Source organism: Sceloporus undulatus, chromosome 7, assembly GCF_019175285.1.
Source record: "Sceloporus undulatus isolate JIND9_A2432 ecotype Alabama chromosome 7, SceUnd_v1.1, whole genome shotgun sequence".
In the NCBI taxonomy this organism is placed as follows: Eukaryota; Metazoa; Chordata; class Lepidosauria; order Squamata; family Phrynosomatidae; genus Sceloporus; species Sceloporus undulatus.
In genome coordinates, this window is record NC_056528.1 from 467,919 (window position 1) to 488,890 (window position 20,972).

At 48.8% G+C, this 20,972-nt stretch overlaps 1 protein-coding gene across 3 annotated transcripts in view; it reads right to left on the reverse strand.

Moving 5' to 3' along the window:
- ECE1 (endothelin converting enzyme 1) overlaps positions 1-20,972 on the reverse strand; it is a 33,404-nt gene that overhangs the window by 11,091 nt on the left and 1,341 nt on the right. The window contains exons 1-6 of one of the 3 annotated variants that reach the window (XM_042480253.1): positions 16,160-16,499; positions 7,776-7,859; positions 4,857-4,998; positions 4,419-4,622; positions 871-995; positions 25-171 (exon numbers count right to left, since the gene is read on the reverse strand). In XM_042480253.1, the coding sequence (XP_042336187.1) occupies positions 25-171; positions 871-995; positions 4,419-4,622; positions 4,857-4,998; positions 7,776-7,859 (702 nt within the window). In that variant the 5' untranslated portion in view covers positions 16,160-16,499. Of the gene's footprint in view, positions 1-24; positions 172-870; positions 996-4,418; positions 4,623-4,856; positions 4,999-7,775; positions 7,917-16,159; positions 16,500-20,972 lie in introns of those variants that run through there. The other 2 variants (XM_042480252.1, XM_042480251.1) reach the window with 2 other exon arrangements.

Genomic DNA, 20,972 nt, shown 5'->3' on the forward strand with positions numbered 1-20,972 from the left:
TCCTTCCTCCTCTCCTTCTCCCACCTGGATGATGTTGCAGCTGGAGTTCTTGGAGTCGGCGTTCACATATAGGGCAAAGAAGGGGGAGACGTGGTGGTGGGCCATCGCCTCCAGAAGGGTCTTGTTGAAGTCGGACCCCTCCCAGGGACCGCTGATATTCCAGCCCCCAAGCTGTGAGAGGAAGAGGAAAAGGAAAAGGGGGAGTGAGGAAGCCACAGATAAAACTGCACACCGCGCATCACCCAAAACCCCACAGTTGCAGAATAAAAGAGACCAGAGGAACCCGGAGACACCCAACAATAACGCACATTCATTTCAGTATTGCAAAGGGGTCTTCTTGTGGTCAACTTATGGTGACCCAAAGGACAGTTAGAGTTATATTCAGCAACTTGCTCTCCTCTTGTTTTGCTGCGGGGAATTTTGTTGTGGGGAATTTTGAGATTATCTTGACCAACTGCTGAAATCTTGGCTGGACCGTAATAAACTATGACTGACTGACCGGCTGACCTAAAGGCAACCACTCCTAGGGTTTGCTTGGACAGGGACAGGTGGACCTCCTGTTCATCTCCAGCTAGAGCATCCTTTTTTTGGAGACACCCAGAGAAGGAGACCATTGGCTTCCTCTCCAGACAACCGTTTCCATCGCCTAGCTGCTCTCACCGCCAAGACGTTCCTTCTGACGTTCAATGGAAATCCACCTTCCTCTGACCTAAAGCCACCAGACCTGGTCCTAGCTTCTGGGGCAGCAGAGGATCTGCCTTGAACCGCACTCGTCTCTGACAAGGATGTCTTTGGGGTTAATTGCAAGAGACTACATGACAAAGGAGGAGGAAACAGGGCTCCCGTTTGGGAAAGGCTTTGCTGGCATACCTTCTGGATGCGGTCCTTGAGGGGCTTGGCCTTCAGCTGCTCGATCTTGGTCTCGTTCATGCAGGACTGGTAGTAGCGCTGGACCTTGCGCTCGGCCTCGCTGGACACGTTGGCCGTGGCGTTCTCTAGGAAGGAAAAGGGGACAAAGCAGTTGAGCCCAGGCTGCGTTTCTCAAAGGCCTCCTCCCTGCCTTTCGTTAGCTTTGGACTGCCTCTCCCAGAACCCTCTCCGTCCTTTAAGAGCAAATGACTTTGACACTTTGGAGTCGAGCGCAAACGGGTTTTGCATTTTAAATTCAGTTTAAGTTCAACTAAGCTGAGGCTGAAGGAGGAAGATGGGAGGAGGAGAGAGAAAACGGTTGCGATGGCTTTCGTGCTGCTCTTCAGCTTCTCCCATCGCAAAGAAGGACAAGGGACCATCAAATGGAGGACATTCAAGGACAATGTTGCGCATTACCAAAGAAAAGCTAAAAACAGTCCTATAAATATAAATCCATGCTTCTTATGTCATGCTCAAAATGCTCCTGGACCGGAGGGTGAAATGTAGGACATGTCCTGGGAAAGGAGGACGGACAGAAGATGAGGGCAGGAGGGGCGTCTTTTGTCCTGCAGGAGGGAGGCCAAAAAGAAGGAAGCCGGAGGCGGAGGGAAAAGGCCACACGCACAAATACACAAACACACACACAACCAGCACCGCAGGGAAACCCAACAGAGTCTGCTTGTCTGGGCTGGAAAAATGGAGAGATAAGGTGAACAAAAGGCCCTTGGCCCCAAGGGAGAGGGCTGGCAGGGAAAGCAACACCAGCAGGGATGGCGGGTGTGTTTGTGTGTGTGCACAGATGCATTTTGTGTAGCCATTCCTCTCCAAAGGGAAGCAGGGTAGCTGGACCCAGGGGCCTTGGGAGAATTAAAGGGAGGCCAGGGTGGTTCCCTCTCTATGGCCGCCTTCTCACCAGCGAGTAAAGGCCATTTTTAAAAAGCAGTCCAGTTCTGTGGTCAGTTGGACCTTGACCACAGAGTTGCCCTGGAGGACCTAGAGATCCCTAGAGAGGTGTCCTCTCAGGTAAAAACATGGTGGGTTTTGTTATTTGCGCTTTCCCCATATCCACAGTGGGGGCCTTGTGCCCCTATCCCTGGCCAATATGGAGGGAGAAGGGTACATCCTTCTTCAACCTTCTTCCTCCTCTCTACAGAAGGAAGGAGAGACGAGGGAAGAAAGAAAGAAAGTGTAAAGACTTGGAGAAGATATCTTTGTATGTCTATGTAGATGTACTGAATAGTTTCTATTGCTTTTAATACGCATCTAGTAGTGTGTTTTGTATGTGTGTCTGCATTTGCATCCTCTTAAAAGTTGTGTTGTTTTGAAATTAATAAAGGTTATGTTTAAAAAAGCAGTTTGGAAAGTGGCCTTGCTCCTTAGGGAAAGAGGCCTTTCACCAGGTTGGCTTAGTTTTCATGAGGACGGCCCATATTCCTTCTCCTTCGCGGTCTCTGCAAACATGCGCAAGTGGGCCATTCTGCACAGAGCCCTCCAGAACCTTCTAGAACGCTGAGAAGCGTTTTGGCAGAAGCCCCGCCCACTTCCCCAACGGCCTTTCGGCCATCTTTGGTTCCTTTTACCTGCTGCAGAAGCAGCATCTTCAAGAGGAACTCTTCAGAGACCCATTTCCTTGACAGACTGTAACACTGATCGCTCTGCGCTTTGGGGGTATTCCTTTCTAACGCCGTCCTCCATATTTCAAGAGCAGCGCTGCGGTTTCTCTGAGAGAACTGAGCACTTAAATAACACAACAGACGTAATGTGCAACGTCCTGCACCCTTTCCCAGCTTATTTCTGCTTACGCTCCTTGCTTCTCCCTCCATCTATTTCCTAGCCTTCTGTGAATTTGTTTGTTTGTTTGTTGCGTATGGGAAGGTTGTGGATAAAGACATGAGTCCCTATATTGGGAGAAAGGCAGCATATCAGAAAGTAAAATAATGCTATGAATAATGCCTATTGCCTGAATTTCCAAATAAAGCCTGAATTGTTTCATGCTTTCTATGCCTATTTTCACAGCTCTCGCGGCGTCCGGCGTGCGCCGCTTCTTCCCAGCGGATGACGTGGGTTTCGGCAGAATGTAGGTAAGTGTCATTCCTGTGTTTATTCCAAATACGTTTAGGAAGGAAAGTTGGATCCATGTGTAAAACCAATCTGTCCTGTTTGAAACTACATAAATGTGTGTTAATGGATAGTGCAGCCAATTCTGAAACCCGTCTAGCAGATGTTATGGCCATTAAGAAAGTGACTTGGGAAGACAAACACCGCAAACTTGCCTTCTTTAAAGGTTCAAATGCATCTTTTGTTAAAGCATTTAATACCAGATTTAGAGGCCAAGTAGAAAATCTATGTAAAGTTGGGTAACTTGACAAATTTGCTCCACATATAAATCCTTTAATGTGTTCATTTGCCGACAAGGGAATACTGTACGCTGGCATCGGTTGTGATTTCCACTTGTGAGCCTATGTGCAACGGGATCCCTTTGTCCAGGTTCTTGTCTATAGCCCACCATTTTGCCAGAACTTTTAAATGTGTTGGTATTGTCACTGTATACTTGGGTTGCGTTCCAATCGCTCTCTGATGCGGTAGACGATATTCCTATAGTCCCTGGTATGGTATCTCCCCTAAGGCACTAGTTTGATATCGTCAAGCCCATCATTCCTGCCAGCCACATCACCAGTTTGTAACCGGTGCCTTACATTGCTACAAGTCTATTGCCATTCAGGTTGGTGTGCATTTATAGATGAGAGAGTGTTTGTATACCATACCTTCTGGTTTCGGCATTTGCCTGCTATTCCTATAACCGCTTACAGTGGCCAGCTTCTTCTGCTCTCATGCTTGCTGAATAGCTTTTGCATTCATCTCCATTGCCAACAGACCTGTGCTGCCTTGGTTAGAGGTTTTTCCCTTGACCTTAGTTCTTCACCTGCTACTTAGTTCATTGCTAAACATTACATTGCTTTAACTGCTATAGCTACTGTTCTTGCTCTTGGCATATTCTTTCTTTGTCCTGGTACTCTCAGGTGCTATCCTCCAGAGTTACTCCTTTCTCACTCATCTCCAGAGTACAGATGGCTGCTACCTACAAAGGGCCTTTGTCATCAAGGTTTACCAACAGTCTGTGCAACAGAAGGGTTTGCAGGCAAGACTGTTTTTTCTGCTGCTGCGCATGTTCTCACCTGCATTGTTGACTGTTTCCACCACTTTTCGGCATTGGACTTTGGCTTTACATGAGTGGGACTGTTCCTCCCCATGTTTACATGCCCTTGAGCTTGGTTTCATAAATGGTGATTCTGTTTGGGAGCAGTGTGCCTTTCTTGTGTGGCATGGCACTCCCTCCTCTGCTGACCAAAGCATGCCAGAAACTGCCATTCTGGGTGGGATGCAGGGACCCTGGGATGGGTCCCAGGATTCTGGGTGCTGCATTCCAAGGAGAAGCGACTTTTCCAAGCAGAAAAGGGAGCCCTGCCTGGAATGGCCACCCAGCCCTGACCATCCATCTGTCTACTCACCCAGGAGGTGCTTAAGGGTGGCCTGGTTGTGTTCCCAGAGCTTGTTGAAGGTGCCCCAGCGGGAATGGCCGTCAGGGATGGGGTTTGCCTTGATCCATCCTCCGCAGGCGTAGCTGAAGAAGTCCTCGCAGGGGTCCACCGAACGGTCCAGGGAGCTCAGGATGGAGCTGGTCACTGTGATGCAAGCTTCGGTCAGGCATGGCCCTTGGGGAGAAAGAGTGCAATGGAAGGGGTGAGTTGGGGAAGATGGAGATGCCACCTTACAGACGCCACTATAAAAGAAAGAGAGCTTTCAGATTAGTTGGCCCTCTTCCTGTCCATTTTCTTCCCTGTCCAGCTTTCACAAACACACACAGAAATGGGTTAAAGAGTGTGCAAATAAAGATGGCAAGGGTTAGATGGACATGACTCAGAGCGAGCTCAGGCTAATGGACTCACTGGATCGGTACTGGAAGAAGAGGGCCAGGCTGCAGGCCAGGAGGCTGACCAACAGGACCGCCGTCAACGCCAGGAGCCGCTTCTCGGTCTGCGTCCGCTGCGACCAGCAGTTCTTGCCACTCGACGGCCCTCGGAAATTCACCTACGGAAGGGAGGAACAAGGAGAGAGGAAGACTGAAAAACCCAGGATGTCAAAGGAAGGCAGTCACAGAATCAAGGAAGGGATCCCAAAAGGTTATGGCCATGCAAGAATACAATAAGGACTCCCAAAAGATGCCCACCGCTCTCTTCCACTGTCAAACATCTGGCTCCTGCTTCTGTATGGCATCCCTTCAGATACCTGTGAAAGGTATCTCTCAATATGGGACTGCAATTCCCATGATCTTCAGCCAGCGAGACCTATGGTGGGGGATGATGGGAGCTGAAGGCCAAGGCACAACACCCGGGGAGCCACAGAGAAGGATGGGAAAAGGCTATCAGAACTTGGTTCAATGGAAAGGACATTGGCCATGACTCATCTTGATGGAGAAAGGAATTTGCCAATGCTCAGGAAATCCTGACAGGAACAATAGAGGCGCTTGCTTCATGCTTCTTTGGTTAAAGAGTCCTCTCTGCAGAAATACACTTTTCCCCCTGATCTTCTTTTTTAAATACATGTTTGTAAGTAGAAGACATTTCCTGTAAGGAAAAATGTATTTTGCATGGAAAACACTCTTGTCTGCCCAGGGAAATGTGTTTTGTGCACAGAAGAAAAACATGTTTTCTATGCAGAAAAAGCACAAGTATTTATGTGCAAATACCTCAAGAAATCAGAAGAAGACTTGGAAGGGCAGCTATGAAGGAATGAGGGAGTTTATTAAGTCGTAGTATCCTACATACCGAAGTTAGGAATTGTCCATGCCATGATATGTCCTGTTTCTATCTATGGTGGTGAAATCTGGACAGGGAAGAAAGTGGAGAGGAAGAGAATCGACCCACTGGAAATCTAGTGCTTAAGGAGAGTTTTGCAGATAGCATGGATAGTCAAAGACAGAAATAAATGGGTCCTGGATGAAACGGAGCTCTGCTGCCAATAAAAATCAGAAGGGAATTTGGGGTCTGAAACAAATTAAGAGGGAAGTTCCTGGCTCCTTCCCAGAAAGCCTTCGGATTCAAAAGCCCATTAATTTTGATCCTGCTCCGGCCCCATTGGGGCTATTTGGGTTCCTAGCCGTTCATTCATGTCGCTTTCCCAAAATCACTCATCCTGCCATTCCCAGTTTTTCAGCTTTGGCTTCATTCAGAGGTCTGTTCTTCCTCTCTTGTTCCAACTATTGTCACATTAGCTCCTCTGCTGTGTATATTTGACACCAGGTTGCAAACTCAGGGCATTACATAAATACTTAGTTTTCAAGAGGAAGAGCGAGTGTTTTTTTAGCATCCCGGCTTGGCTTGGCCCTGGGTCCACAACGGAAAAACTAAGACCAGCCAAGAGGCTGAATCACAAAAGGCACCTGGGAACAAACAGCTCCCTTCTTCTTTATCAAAGGAGGAGTCTGGGTTTCCTTTTTGCATCTTTGCTTGAAGGAGGAGGAAGAATTAAATAAGTGCTCCTTTTTTCCATAGGGGATAAAGGTTGGGTTGCAAGAGAGAGGACTGGGCCAGCAAGGCAAACATCGAAGTGGCGGAAAACAAGTTTTTCTAGCAAAGGCACTACAAGAAACAAAAGAAGGAGAAAGGGGGAAAGGAGATGGATGTATAACTGGGTCCTTCTTTGGAGGTCTTTCAACAGGGGTTGGATGGGCATCTTTCAGGAACGCATGGCAGGTGGTTCGATTGCATGGTCCTTGGGGACCCCTTCCAGCGCTAAGGCTCTTTTTAGTGACTTTGTGCCATTTGACAAGAATGGGTTGTGAGTCTCTCTCTCTCTCTTTCCCATTGTTCAAGAACCAGCAAATAATTCTTTCCAGCACAACCAGCGCATCTGTTCCCAGTCAGGGAGGGATTGACAGTCGGGCTGTTTGCACCAGATTGCCCTCTGAGTCTTCAATGCAGCAGCAGCAGCAGCAGCAGGGCAGAGGACCAAAGAGGTAGCACACAAACACACAAGCACACAGAGAGACACACAAAGGCCCTGAGAAAGCCTGGCGTTCGGCTCAGGAGCCAAGGAGTCCCGGCTGACTTTGCAACAAGTTGTCTCCGGCTTGCATTCTCTGCACAAGAGATGTCTTTATACAATGTCCTCTCTCTCTCTCTCTCTGCGTCTGTCTCCACAGAGTTACACTCAGCTCTGGTTTTTTAAACTGTTTTATTTCTAACCTTCTCATGCTGGAAGGGGACATTATTATATTTCCTCAAGTGGCACACATTTTGGTTGAAGAACCCACCCAGAACCAGACCAAGAATGGAGAAGGTTCCTCAACGCTGTCAGCTGGACCAACGAAACCTTCCCAGTCATTTCCTGCATGCAGGGGTTTTGCTTTTAAGGAGCAGAAGACAGACATATAGCTTTTTTGCCCCTGGAATTAAGCTTTTGAAAAATCCCATCCAGTGTAACATATTGCCACTTTTGGGAAATCTGGGATTCAGCAAAACAGAAATCATAACACTGGAGATATCAAACTTTGCAGAGGCCTTTCCAAAGACTGGAAGAACGAGGGATGCCTTCCTTCCAGAGCTGGGGGAAGTTGCTTTTTCTAGGACCATGCCTTCCAAAACACCTTCCATAAGTGGAACATGATCAGTGCATCTGAGGAAGTAGACTTAAGTCCAGGAAAGCTCATGCTGCCAACTTCTTTTATTCAGTCTCAAAGGTGCTACAAGATCTTGCTACATACTGGAACATGGTCATAAGACTCTTGCTTCTGCTGACCTCTCCTCTAGGTCATTCATTCCCCCAAAACTGGAGGACCCCTCCCATGCTCCAAGGACCCCGCTTACCTGGATCCCATTGGGATAGACGTCTCCCTCCATGGCGTCCACCAGTTCCTCCTCGTCCAGGGTTGCCCTCTTGTAGGTCGACATCTGGAAGGCCAAATGCAGGACAGACTCCCTCAGCATCTCCATCATGCCACAAAATGGATCCCCACCACACCGGACCCACAGATTGCCGGAAAGCAGGGGTCAGCTCAGCTCCGCAAGGCGGGTGTTCACAGACCCAGCAACCATCCTGCCCATGATGTGCCAGGCCAGGCCCTCACTGGAGCATCACCAGTTCAACCAGTGGAATGAATGGGAAGAGGCCAGCCTTCCCCTTCCTCTCTGGGGAAGCCACAAAAAGGGGCCAGATAAGAGGGGAAGGAGGAGGAGGAGGGAGGTTTCGGCACGACAAGGCCAGGCATCTGGGTTGCGTGTTCTCCCAGCGCAAGCCTGAGCAGACTCTGCGACCTAAAAGTTACTAAACAATGACACAGAAAGGGGTCTGCCAAAAGCCCTTCCAACCCTCTCTGTCCCCCGCTCTTTCAGGGAAGATGCTGGAGTGGGAGAGAGAGAGGGATTGAGAGAAAGAAAGAGGGAGAGAGCGAGGCAGCTTATGCAACCCTCTTCTTAGCCTTAAGTAAACTTTCCCTTGTTGCAAGGGTTGTCGCTCTGAGCCATCCAAACAACACACACACACACACACACACAGACAGACAGAGCCCCACTCCTTGCCACATTTCTGTGGAAAGCAGAAGCAGCACGAGGTGATTTCCACTTTCCCCAAACGGAAAGGGCTGGCAAAGGAGGAAAGGAAATGCAAGCAAGAAAACAGGAAAGAGGACAAAGGGGCAGACGGAGACCCAGGCGGCGGAGGCGGCAGCGTTGGCATTTGCAAGGCTCCATTCCTGGGCAAGAACATCCAGGCCCCATCATCCACAGTGGTGGCTCTGGACCATCCATCACCGGCCTTCCCATCCTCTTCCTTTCTGGGGCCTTGGCAAGATAGGAGCAAGGCTTCTGAGATAGTATTTTTCTGCCAGGAGGACAGCAAGACCACTCACCCTCTCTCTTCCTCTTTGGTGCCAATGAGAAGAAGGCTGGCATTGGCGGCAAAGACATTTGGCGAGTCGCAAAGCCACTTGGATTCAGCTTGAGCTGTTCCTTTTTTTACCTTTTAACGGCATTTAATCTTTTCAAGTGGACTTTTAAACTGTCGGCTGCCTTCATTCCCAATTTGAAAGAAAGCTGGGAAATTAATCAATCAATCAGTGAAGTGGCATGGAGGAATAGAGGAGACCCAGCAAAAACCAAACTGGGGGAGTTTACTCCCCAAAAGTGGTCCTGGGGATGCACACAAGCCACAGGCTACATTTCAGCCACCGCTGAGGACACACAGATGATATTTATTTCATCCATAAACAAGCAAATTTTGCATTGCAGCAGAGGCAGAAACGCCAGTTTGGAATCCAGACGTTTGTGGTGCTTTCGCAGGGCTCTCAGTTTGGGCAAGTGCAATAGTAACCCGTTGCACAGAGCTGGGGAAAGTTCCTATCTCCAGACTATTATATCATAGAATCATAGAATCATAGAGTTGGAAGAGACCACTAGGGCCCTGATCCGGTCCAACCCCCTTCTTCTGCCATGCAGGAAATCCAAATCAAAGCATCCCTGACAGATGGCCATCCAGCCTCTGTTTAAAGACCTCCAAGGAAGGAGACTCTATCACCCTCCGAGGAAGGAGTGCATTCCACTGTCGAACAGCCCTTACTCTCAGGAAGTTCCTCCTAATGTTCAGGTGGAATCTCTTTTCCTGCAGCTTGCATCCATTGCTCCATTGGGTCCTGTTCTCTGGAGCAGCAGAAAACAAGCTTACAGTCGGCCCTTCTTATACACGGATTTTTTATACACGGATTTAAGCATCCACGGTTTGAAAATGTTCCAAAAAAGTATAAATTTACCTTGATGTTCCATTTTTTTATTAGGGACACCATTTTGGTGTGACATTATACTTAATGGTACTTGAGCATACACGGATTTTGTTATACATGGGCGATCTTGGAACCAAACCCCAGCGTATAACACGGATCCACTGTATATAGCTATACCTTTTAAGTCAGTCCTTTGAGGCCCAACCGATATCATAGAAGACCCACAGATAGGCATGGTTTTCAATTTCCCATAAAGATACGCAGTTTTCATTGGACTTGTTTTAACCCATTGCGTTGCGTTGGATGCTTTCAGTTTGCTATACATTATCTTTGACGGTTCCAAATTGATTTTGCTCTCGACAGAACCTAAATAATTGAATAACTGGAACTAAACGGTCTAGAGATGGGTTTCCCAGCCCTGCGATGATCTGGCCGGCTGCCTCTGCTTCCGTGCAAAAGGGAGGCCTTCCCTCCCTGGGCCTCTGGCTCCTCTTCAGAAGGGATTATCAGCCATCCTTCCTCCTTCCTGGCCTGGGACTGGCATGGGTCCTGGCTCCCGAAAAGACCTCCATCCCACCATGGATCTGCCTTGGGGAACAGGGGAGGCTGCCTGAAAGTGGGCCAGAAGACCCCTGGCATCCCCTCCAGACCCACTGAATGGCAGCAGCCATGCATCTGCAGGGTTTGGGGCAGGATCCTCTCCTCTCCTGGAGACTGGATCTGGGATATTTCACGCAGGAAGCTTGGCTTTAGCCTTATCCTTTAAACCATCAGCTCTTGGGAACAGTTATGCATGCTCTTTTGGGGGAGAAATAGTACCCAGAGCCTATGGCTAAGGAGTTCTGGGAGCCGCAGTCCAAAAAAGCAGTTTTTCAGAGGCTGCCCCCCCACTGCTTTCACAGCCATGGCTCATTGCTATGGAACCCTGGGATTTAGAAGTATATAAATATAAGTATACTGTATAAATATATGTACCCTATATAAAGCATACACATATATATTTATATGTATAAGCTGCCCTATAAACAGACCGGGGGATGCAGAAGTAATCCAGTCTGGCACCGTTTTGACTGCCATGGCCCATTGGTATTGATTTTGGGGTTTTCTAGTCGTGTGAGCTATTTACCCTTCTCTTTCGGAGAGCTCTGGTGCCAATGCAGATGACAAATCCCAGGTTTCCATAGCATGGAGCCATGGCAGTTTAAGCAGTATCAAACTGTGTTAATCCTGCAGTGTGGAAGCAGCCATAGATCCCACTTCTCAATGCACCCAACGCAGAAAGCCACCCGCCTTCCAGGCTGGGAGAGTTATCTTTGGCAATCCTTTCTCTCTCTCTCCGGACGCTGCTGCATTTTTAATGCGGCGCCTCGGGCATAAGAAATCCAAAACAAAACCAGTTTCCTTCCAACAGAGAGAAGCCTGGATCTCTGCAGCTTGGCTCAGCGACTGGTGCCAGAGAGCCGCTTTCGGATCCCGCAACCAGACCAAGGTGAACGAAATCACTCCTGGCCAAGACCTTGGGAATCATGCCTGGACTCCCTAGTAGACCACAACTCCCAGAATGCCCCCATCCAGCATGGGAGGATTCTGGGAATTATAATCCCAGGAAACAAGCAAGCATCCCGGGGTCTGAAATGGGGACACAGTCAGCCTTCTATACCCAGGGGTTTTTTTATCCACTGATTCAACCATCCGCAGCTTCAGAATATTGGAAAAGAATACAAATTCCAAAAGTGAACCTTGCTTTTACCATTTTACGTAAGGGACACCGTTTTACTACCCTTTGTAGTGGGTTTTCTGTAGTGTTATGGCATGTTGTACCCCACCTTGAGACTTGAGGAGAGGCAAGAAAGGAAGAAAATGTATTATTATTATTATCATTGTTGTTATTATTTAATGGGACTTGAGCATCCACAGATTTTGGTATCCACAGGGGATCCTGGAACCAAACCCAGAAGATACCAAGGGCCCACTGTATTCCTTTTGTTCCTCTAGAAGATACTTTTCAAAAGCTCTCTCCTCTTGCAATTCTGGTTTCCATGCCAGGCCCTCCTCCTTTTGGGGTTAAACCCCTAGCCCTGCAGCCCTGTTTTGCGTGGCTTGGAGGCTTTGGTCCTGCAAAGCTCTTTCCCCGGAGGAGAGTGCCCTTTCTTCCCATGAGTGTCCGGTTACTTCTCCAAGGCCGATGGGTGCCCTGGAGATCCTGTTACAGGACAAACAAGCGAGGAATGCCAGCTACACGAAGCCGAGAGAGAGCCAAAGAGAGAGGCCTGAGCACTCTTGCACCAGGCGCGCCATCTCTCCCAGTTTGGCAGAGATGGTCCCAGTTAATCCTCTCCCCTTCCCAGTTTCTCAGCTGCTTTTGAATGCCCCGGTTTCCTTCTCCTCTTCTCATTTGGTCCCCTCCATCCTTGGCTTTCTTCGGTTGCCGCAAACAATGTGCAAAAGTTGTTTGCAGGTCCAAAACACACTGCAGAAATAATCCGGTTTAACTGCCCAGGCTCAGTGCTAGGGAATCCTGGGAACTGTAGTTTTGTGAGACATTTAGACAGCCCTGGTGCCACCATAAACTCCAGTTCCCAGGATTATTTCTGCAGTGTGTTTTTGGACTTATATATCCGGGACAATAAAAGGTAGGTTATGCTGCTGGAAATGAACTTTGGCTGTTATTTTGGTGGCTGAGAAAGGAAATGGAGACTGGAAAGAGGCCTCAGTGGTAATGGTTGCTATAGCAGTGTCCAACTGGATTATTTCTGCGGTGCGGATGCTCTCTCGCCCACATCGCATGGCCTCCCGCTCGCCAGGCAAGCTAAATTTAGCGTTCCCAATAACATCAGCGCCTTCTCATCCCTCGCTTCAAATGTAAACATCGGAAGGGAGATGCTTGCTGTGGAATCGCCACCTAAAAGTACCTTAAGCAAGATTTCCAGTCCAAATAACCTCCACATAAAGCTTAGGAGGCAAAAGCATTGAAGTTCATTACGCTTCCAAAGTCAGGCACTGGCATCCACTTGGCTCCCAAATTCAACAATTGATGCAAAGACCTCTCCAACTCCCAGAATTCCATAGCCTTGAGCCAGGATGCTGAAAAGCGGTGCCAAACCGGGTTATTCCTGCAGTGTGCATGCAGCCATAGAGCAGCTTTTTCTCACATCCTCCTGAAGCAGAGGAAGCTGTTTCCATTTCACAAAGCCGAGGGGAGGCCCTTTGCCCAGGCTTTCCCAGACATCCAGCCTCATAAAAACAGAAAGCGAGAGCAGCCTCGCAAGCAAATGAAAAAACTGTGGCCTTTGGAGACAGAGTGGGTTTTATTCTCCAGGGCAGTTCCTGGCTTTGTTTTTCCTCCTGCCCCGGATCCCAAAGAATGAGGGGAAGTCGCTTTGTGCCCCGAAGCCCGGCTGTGCTGCGGCCGACCAACACAGACGCAAGGCGAGGTCAGGCCAGGAATGCGGAGGTCAGGCTGGCCATATCCTCTTCCACATCCCCTTCCAAAGGGTCCGAAAACAAGGCCCAACGTGGCGTGCCTTTTAAACTGTTCCAAATGCATCTCTTACTGTTTCCATTGGACTGAATCCTAGAGTTGGAAGGGGTCCCAAAGGCCATAAAGTCCAGCTGCCTACTTCCCAGCAAAGGAGCTGTCCACCCGCTTTTGGGGAAGGAGACCCCGCCACCTTCTTGGGTCTTTGGCTGAACCTCTTTCACCATCAAGATGTTCCTTCTAAGGTTCAATTGAAATCTTTGGTTTTTGTTCTTGGCTGCCTTCGAGTCGACCCCTTCTCTGAACCAACTTGCTCCAACTTGTCTGCATCCTTCCTAAAACCAAGCACCCAGAACTGAACACAGGACTCCAGATGGGGCCTGGCTAGTCCACAATACAGACCTGGAAACTATGGCTCTGTTAATGCAGGCTAAAATATGACTTGCCTCCTTTCTTGTGTGTGTTTTTGCAATGTGAGCTGCTATCGGCATTTGTTTGAATTTTGTGACAAGAAGCAAAACAGCAGGAGACACTCAGGAGCACACAGACTCAAAGACAACGTTATTAAATATGGAGACCTACAAACGGGGAAAGGAAACAAATGTGATTCCAGTAATGAGAAGTGCTTTGGGACTGAGAAAACATCTGCAGGAAATCGCTACGGATGGGATCGCAAGGCCACAACTGCAAAAAAGCAACAAGGCTTGGGATCAGGGATGGTCCAAAACCAGTCAGAAACGCCTGCTAGACTGGGAAATCAGGATGAGGATGACACCGGGATACTCAAAATGGAGGACATTTTGGAATTCCTCCTGAACAGAATCCTGGAAAAGAAGGGCCACTGGTCAGCCTGGATCATAGGTGCGCCGAATTGCACACAAACTGCCCAAACAGCTGGATCTAAACATTTGGATAGGATTGCAAAATAGCACAGTGGCAAGAAGTGCCACGGTTTGGAAGAGGCTAATCTTGCTACTTATGAGTTTCTTGGACGGAATCTGAATCACCGATGATGGCACATCCTGGCTGACTGCGAACCTAATAATAATGATAATACTAATAATGATGATAATTAGCAGCCTGTTGCAATGCACTCCTTCTGGGGCCTTTTAAGGCGATGGCGATGGCGATGGCGGCGAGGAGGAGTCGAGGTGTCTGACTGCTCTCCCTTCTCTGGTTGCACAAAGGCCCGGCTTTTCTCCCACAAACGGTTGTGAGGTTGTCAAATTCCACTGACATGTTGCTGTGGGATGACGTGATCCAGGGACGGCCGGGGGCGCAAACAGTCGCCAAACAAACACACCCACCGCGGGAGAGGAATATTTGAGGCCAGCAGAACTGGGGCCCTTCTTCCCGCTTGCAAAGACTGGTTTGACCTGCAGCTGCAAAAACCGGCATCCTTGGGAACCGGGCAAAACAAGGCGTAAAACCTCACAACAACACAAGAAATGGATTGCTATGGCCCAGGGTTATGTGTGTGTGTTTTATGAGGCACCAAATCCGGCCCCAAAAACACCTCCCACACCTTTCCTTTTGCCCACACAGTCCGGTATGCGCCCACAAAGAGACGTCGGTGACGACAACGGCAAAACCACACAACAAAACCACCTCACAGAGGATTTTTGTGTAACCACAAGAGGCAGAGGTTTTGTGCGGTTGCCAAACCCAGGTTCAAAGGGCGAGCAGTGGCTAAGGAAGAATGAAGGAAAAGGAAACAGGAGGAATGAACTAAGGAGTTCGGATAAAACAGATGTGTGTCCTGCAGGCCAGGGGAGAATTTTGCATGTTTGCGGCATTGCTCACCTAGCCCACACACGACAACGTTGTTGATAAGAGATGCAGCAGCAGACTCAGGAAGCGGCTGGAGGAGAAAAGGAAGATGGTGGAGCCCTTTGCCTCCTTCAGCACCGACCAAAGCATTGGCAACCAAGCCCTTGCGCCAACCAAACCGTTGGCAATCCAGCCCTGAGTTCGAGTCCAGAGGTTTCTCCTGTGAATCCCCTCCAAAGAGAAGAGGAAGGTGCTTTGTACAAAATCAGACAAGAGGGGACCTTGCTCACCTCTTCTCCACATTTTTAATGGGGATTTCTCAGCCTGAGCCTGGAGACGCTGGGGCTTAAGCCCAACGCGTGCGCCGCAGCCTCTTTGCCCTCCTCTAAAAACCCTGAAGGCACCATCAGATCCTTGGGAGGATCTTGGAAGCTGAGCAGGGAGACCGCCAGGGAATGCGTTGTGTGTCAGACCTTCAAGTCGTTTCCAACTGAAGGTGAATCTGTCACAGGGACTTCATGGCAAGGTTTGTACACAGGAGGTATGCCATTGCCTTTCCCTGAGGCTGAGAGAGTGTGACTTCTTGCCCAAGTCGACCCAGTGGGTTTCATATCTGAGTTGAGAATCGAACCCAGGTCTCTGCTCTTGGGTTGTCAGAAACGACATGAAGGAACACAACAACAAGAAGATGTCAGAAATAACTTGAATGTGCACAAAAAGACAACGAGAATCAAGGCACTGAAACTCTCAAGAAATCAACAGACAGTTTGGGCGTCTTCTCCAAACCAGGGTCCAGTTTAGCCTTCCTTCCTTCCTTCCTTTCTTTCACAGAGGAAAGAATTTATGTGCTGAAATGGCATTTCATTCCCTTCCAGTCTTCTCTCTGCAAATGGCTGAACCTCTGCACAAAAGCCCTGGGGACCCGTGTTCAAAACCCACCAGCCGAAAAAAGTAAAGCCAAGCACAGCATGGAGCATGAAGAACAAGAAGAAGTCTTTCAGTGAGAAGAAAGGCTCTCTCTTTCTCTCTCTGGAGGCCTGAAGTCAACAGATCGCAAGACCAAACAGGCTTATCTTGTTAACAGAAACATCGCTCCGGGACCCAGCTCTGGGCATAACAGCACTTTCACCTCTTAACACAAAACACACACTCACCCCATTCCCTCACTTTCTTCCAGCCCCATCAAAAGGGAGATCTGTTTGGTTTAAAGGAGGTAAACCCAGGCTCACCTCTTTTATCAGCCCAGGAAAAGATTGCCAAGACCAGACCGGGTTGGAAGGACCGACTCTTGCTCCTTGTTTTGCTCCGAAAGGAAGAGGAGGAAGAGCCTAGCCAGAGTAATGCTCTGGGTGCATCTGAGCCTGGCTTGCCCACGCCCAGAGGCTCCGGGAGAGATGTGGGACGGAAGGAGGAGGAAACGCAGGAGCCCCACAGGGCTGCCTTCCTCCCTCGGCTGTGACTCAGGCCCTGCCTTCTCCCTCCCCGGGACGACGGATCTCAGGGAACAGGACACGCTTCAGACTCTGCGGCCCACACTCCCAGGGCCAGTTGCCACATGCCTTCCCGGCCAGCCCTGCGCTCCTCCTGGCTGCCGGGGAAAGGAGGAAAGAAAAGGCTTTCCTGGAAAATGCAAGAGGGAAATACTGTACAGTGGGTGGCCCTTGGCATCTGCTGGCCTTCGGTTCAAGGACCTTCCACAGATACCAAAATCCATGGATGCTCAAGTTTCCTTAAATACAACAGCACAGTGAAATGGTGTCCCTTGTATAGTTGTATTAAAATACTTTGCTTTTTAGTTTACTTTTGGAATACGTTGGGGGACCCTTGGTATCTGATGGGGTTCAGGTCCAGAACCTCCATGGATATCCAAATTCATGGATGCTCATGTATCCTTAAATACAATGGCATAGTGAAATGGTGTCCCTTGTATTAAAGTGCTCTGCTTTTTGGTTTGGTATACTTTGGGGGCCCTTGGGATCTAATGGGGTTTGGTTCCAGGTCTTCCATGAATGCCCAAGTATCCTTAAATAGTATCCCTTGCATTAACATGCTTTGCTTTTGGAATACATTCGTGACCCTCCAAGATCTTCAGGGATACCAAAATCCATGGATGTTCAAGTATCCTTAAATACCGTACAGGAGTTTGCTTCTGAAATTGCATTAAGGATCTCGCTTGGGGCAAACGGGGCGGATTCTGGGAGAAGGACGGAAGGACCGGGCTGTGAGTAACTCTCTTTCCCCTTCTGCCTGGGAAACTCAAAACACGGCAGCTGGTCTTTCATCTGGCATTTTGCAAAGGTTTGGAACGGCCTGTTCTGGCCTGTCCGCACCACAAAACGTGCGATTGCTAAACCAGGAGGATTTCCAGATCCTTCAGAGCAACGTCACTTTGGAGCAATCCTTCTCGCTTCCCAGAACCAAAAAGGCACACGCCGAGCGTCCCTTCATTTCCTGGAGGGCTGCTTTTCTCCTTGCAAAGGGATCCCAGCACACCCAGAGCTTATTGTTAGAAGTAACTTTACTCACGACTGTGGGCTGGGAGTTACGTGTTGCTGCCATGTTTTTTTCTCAACTATTTGTCCGTGATTGATTCATTTTTTTTATTTATTTAGGGGATTTTTATCCCGCCTTTCTGCCAAAATGGGATGCAAGGCAGTTGTTCTTGGGTTAACTTTGGAGGGATTAAGGTTGGTAAAAACTGAAGAAGCCTTATCCAAATGCTTCTGCCAGTAAGGCTAAGAGTGGGAAAGGTATCTACGAAGGCTATTATCGGCTTAACTTTGGAGGGATTAAGATCGGTAAAAGAAAAGAAGAATCCCTGTCCAAAAGCTTCTAACAACGACAACATTTCTTTTCAAAATTGCTGGAAGAAGACTAAGACTTGGAAAGGTATCTATAAAGGAACTAGACAAAGTCCTCCAACATAAAAATAAATCCTAGAGAGAGAAGCATCAAGACCATTCATTGTATTTCTAACTTTCTGGGAATGGTTGTGAAAGACGGACAGTGGAGAAAGTGAAATGTGGGGCTGGAGGAGAGTCTTTTTGGGTACCAGGGACTGCCAAAAAGCCAAATAAATGGGTCCTAGGACATATCAAGCCTGAAGTCACCCTAGAAATGAAGTTGACCCAACTGTCATACTTTGGATGTCTCTTGAGCAAAAATGATAATGCTGGAGAAAGTGGAAGGGGACAGGAAGAGGTAAAACGCATTGCAAGGGGATTGGATCCATCCAGAAAGCCATGGCCGCTGTCCTGACTTTGCAAGACCTGAGCAGGGTCCAGATCTGGGAGACTTCTTCACAAGTCAGAACCAATCTGATGAAAAATAAACCAGAACAAGGAATTTTTAATGGCGATACCATTGAAGTAACTTTGTTCCCAGCCTTGAAATGTGGCTTTGTTAACACCTTTGCATACTCTTCTCCTCCTAAAGTAACTGGTTAACTACATTACTTGAAGCTGAGTTACTTCTCCGTTTTGCTCTTCCCTCTCTCTCTCTGCACCATAACAGAGTCCTGCCCTATTTTTCCTCTGCCTTTTCAACTCTTAGCCCTGGCCTGAGTCCAAGGGTCAGTCGTGCCAAAGTCCGGGGGGGGGGGTTGATTTCTCTGTGCGCTTGGAAGGACTGGACGCCTCTGCTGCAGACGGGGGAAGCTGCATGCATGCATGCCTTCCAAGTTGACGCCAGCTTATGGCGACCCCCTTTCCTTGGTCAGATTTCTTGAGAGGGAGTTTGCTATCATTGCCTTCCGTTGAGGCTGAGAGAGAGTGCAACCTCCCTGAGGCCCACAAGAGGTTTCTTTGTTTTTACGGCTGAGTGGGGATTTGAACCCTGGCCTCCCAGAGTCCTAGTCCCCAACTGAGGTGCCACACTGGTTTCCATGCTCTTCCCATCTCCCCAAACCTTGCAGCTGCTGGAATTGGGGTCCGTGCAACTCCCCAGATTGGGAAGAAGTTGATGAAGGAAAGGCCAGGCCCAGATGCTCCTCTGCAAAGCACACACCAGCGGAGGGGGAAAGCCCTTGCGCAGAGCGGCTCTGGCTCTCCAAACAGTGGCCTATTTATCAAACAATGCAAATATCCTGGGCGCCATAAATAGCTCATTATCATGGAAACAAAACACTGTGGCTGCTCCCTTTGCAGCCTCCTCCGCCTGGTCCTGGCCGCCATCTTTCCCTTCCAAAAAGGGAGCTTCCCGGCGCATCTGCTTGGATCCTGACGGCTTCTCTTTTTCAAGAACCACATATCCCATCAGCCCCAACAAAGCAACAACTGTGCGAAACACGCAAATCCAGGCCCAGCATCGCTCCTCTGTTCCTCATGATGATCTCCTTGGGAAACCCTTTATACGCTGCCCATGTAAATCCGCTTTGAACAGCCTCGGTTACACATCAGTGGCCGGCCCTCCTGATATTTGTTGGGCTACACATTTCCATCACTCCCCTAGTCTGGCTGGGGATGATGGGAGCTGCAAACCAGCAACATCTGGCAGTCCACGCGATGCTGTCCTTTCTGCAGAGAGAGGCTCTCAGCCAACAAATGCAAAGGGAAGAAGTTGTGCATGAAGGATCTGCAGAAGCCATGAGGACCATATGGCTGTCTGGCTGGGGCATTCTGGGTTTTGTAGTCCATAGTAGTAATTACTTCCCTTAAGCTCTGAAAGAGAGGAGCCAGTTCAGAAAGAAAGAGAAGGAGAACAGGAGAGATTGGCTCAGATGGATAAAGTATCAGCTAGCATCAATGGATCGATTGATCGATCGCTGTATCCTTCTCCAGGAGCGGCAATCCAAAATGGGCGTCTGAGGCAGTGACAGCTTTCCTTTCTGAAGAAGCTTTGTTTCATGCACAAAATTATTTAAACACTGCGTATAAAAGTACCTTCAGGCCATTATGTGTGGAAGAAGGTGTATATAAATGAATGTCATGCTTAGACTTGACTCCCTCGTCTCCAAGGCAAATGCAAATGCTTTTGAGAGAGGAGCGTGGCGTAATGGTTTAAGCATGGATTACGGCTCTGGAGACCAGGGTTCAATCGTCCATGAAGCCCAATGGATGGCCCTGGGCAAGTCACACACTCTCAGCCTCAAGGCAAACCTCCTCTGAACCAATCTTGGCCAGGAAAGCCCCACAATAGGGTCACCTTAGGATTGCCTAAGTCAGAAACGACTTGAAGGACACAACAACAACAGATGCAAATATCCCCAAATCCCAAACACTTCTGATTCCAAGCGTTTCGGATAAGGGACATGGAAAAGTAACAGCAGCAAAAGCCATTTGTCTGTTGATTGTTGTTGTTCCCTTGATCCATAGGGAGAAGTGGGTAAGAAATTATATTATTACTATTATTATTGCTATTCATGATGGGATGGAGGGGAAAGAGACACATCTCTGTCTTAAATACAGTAGATCTCCCCTTTGCAAACATACATGTTGCACTTTCCAAACACGGAAAGGTTGGGAAGGGAGAAAAAGTGGGACAACGCCACAGAAAGTCCTTTTGGGGTTTGCAAGGAAGGAGTCTTTAGGGCGGGAGGCTTTTAGGCGGACGCTTGTGTCCTGCAGCTGCTGTCCGAGGTCCAGTTCTCCCCCCCAAAAAAACACACAAATGCTTTGCTGTTCCTTGGCACCTCGGAGACCGGCGTCAACAAACTGCGTCATCAGAGCGTTGGAGAGCCTGGGCCTCGTGGCTTCTTTGCGTGCTGAGGCTCCCTCCTCTCCTCCTCCGGCCTTGTGATACGGAAGAACTCATCCCATCCAAGCAAGCAGCTGATAGGCAGATAGAAAAGCCCCTTGACACCCCACAAACACATACACAACACACAGAGGCCTGCAAAGCAAGGCAGGTTTTCCGAGGACGCGGCTCACTTGGGCCAACCTGGGTCCCTTGTTCCTGGCCAAGGCAGACCCTTTCCTTTGCAAAAGGAGCCAAGGTCTCCAAAATGCCTGGAAGGGCAACAACATGCAAAGCCACACAAAAGAAGTGTCACCTTTCTTGGTTAGCCACGATGCGCAAAACACATTTTGCCACCTGAATTTTGTG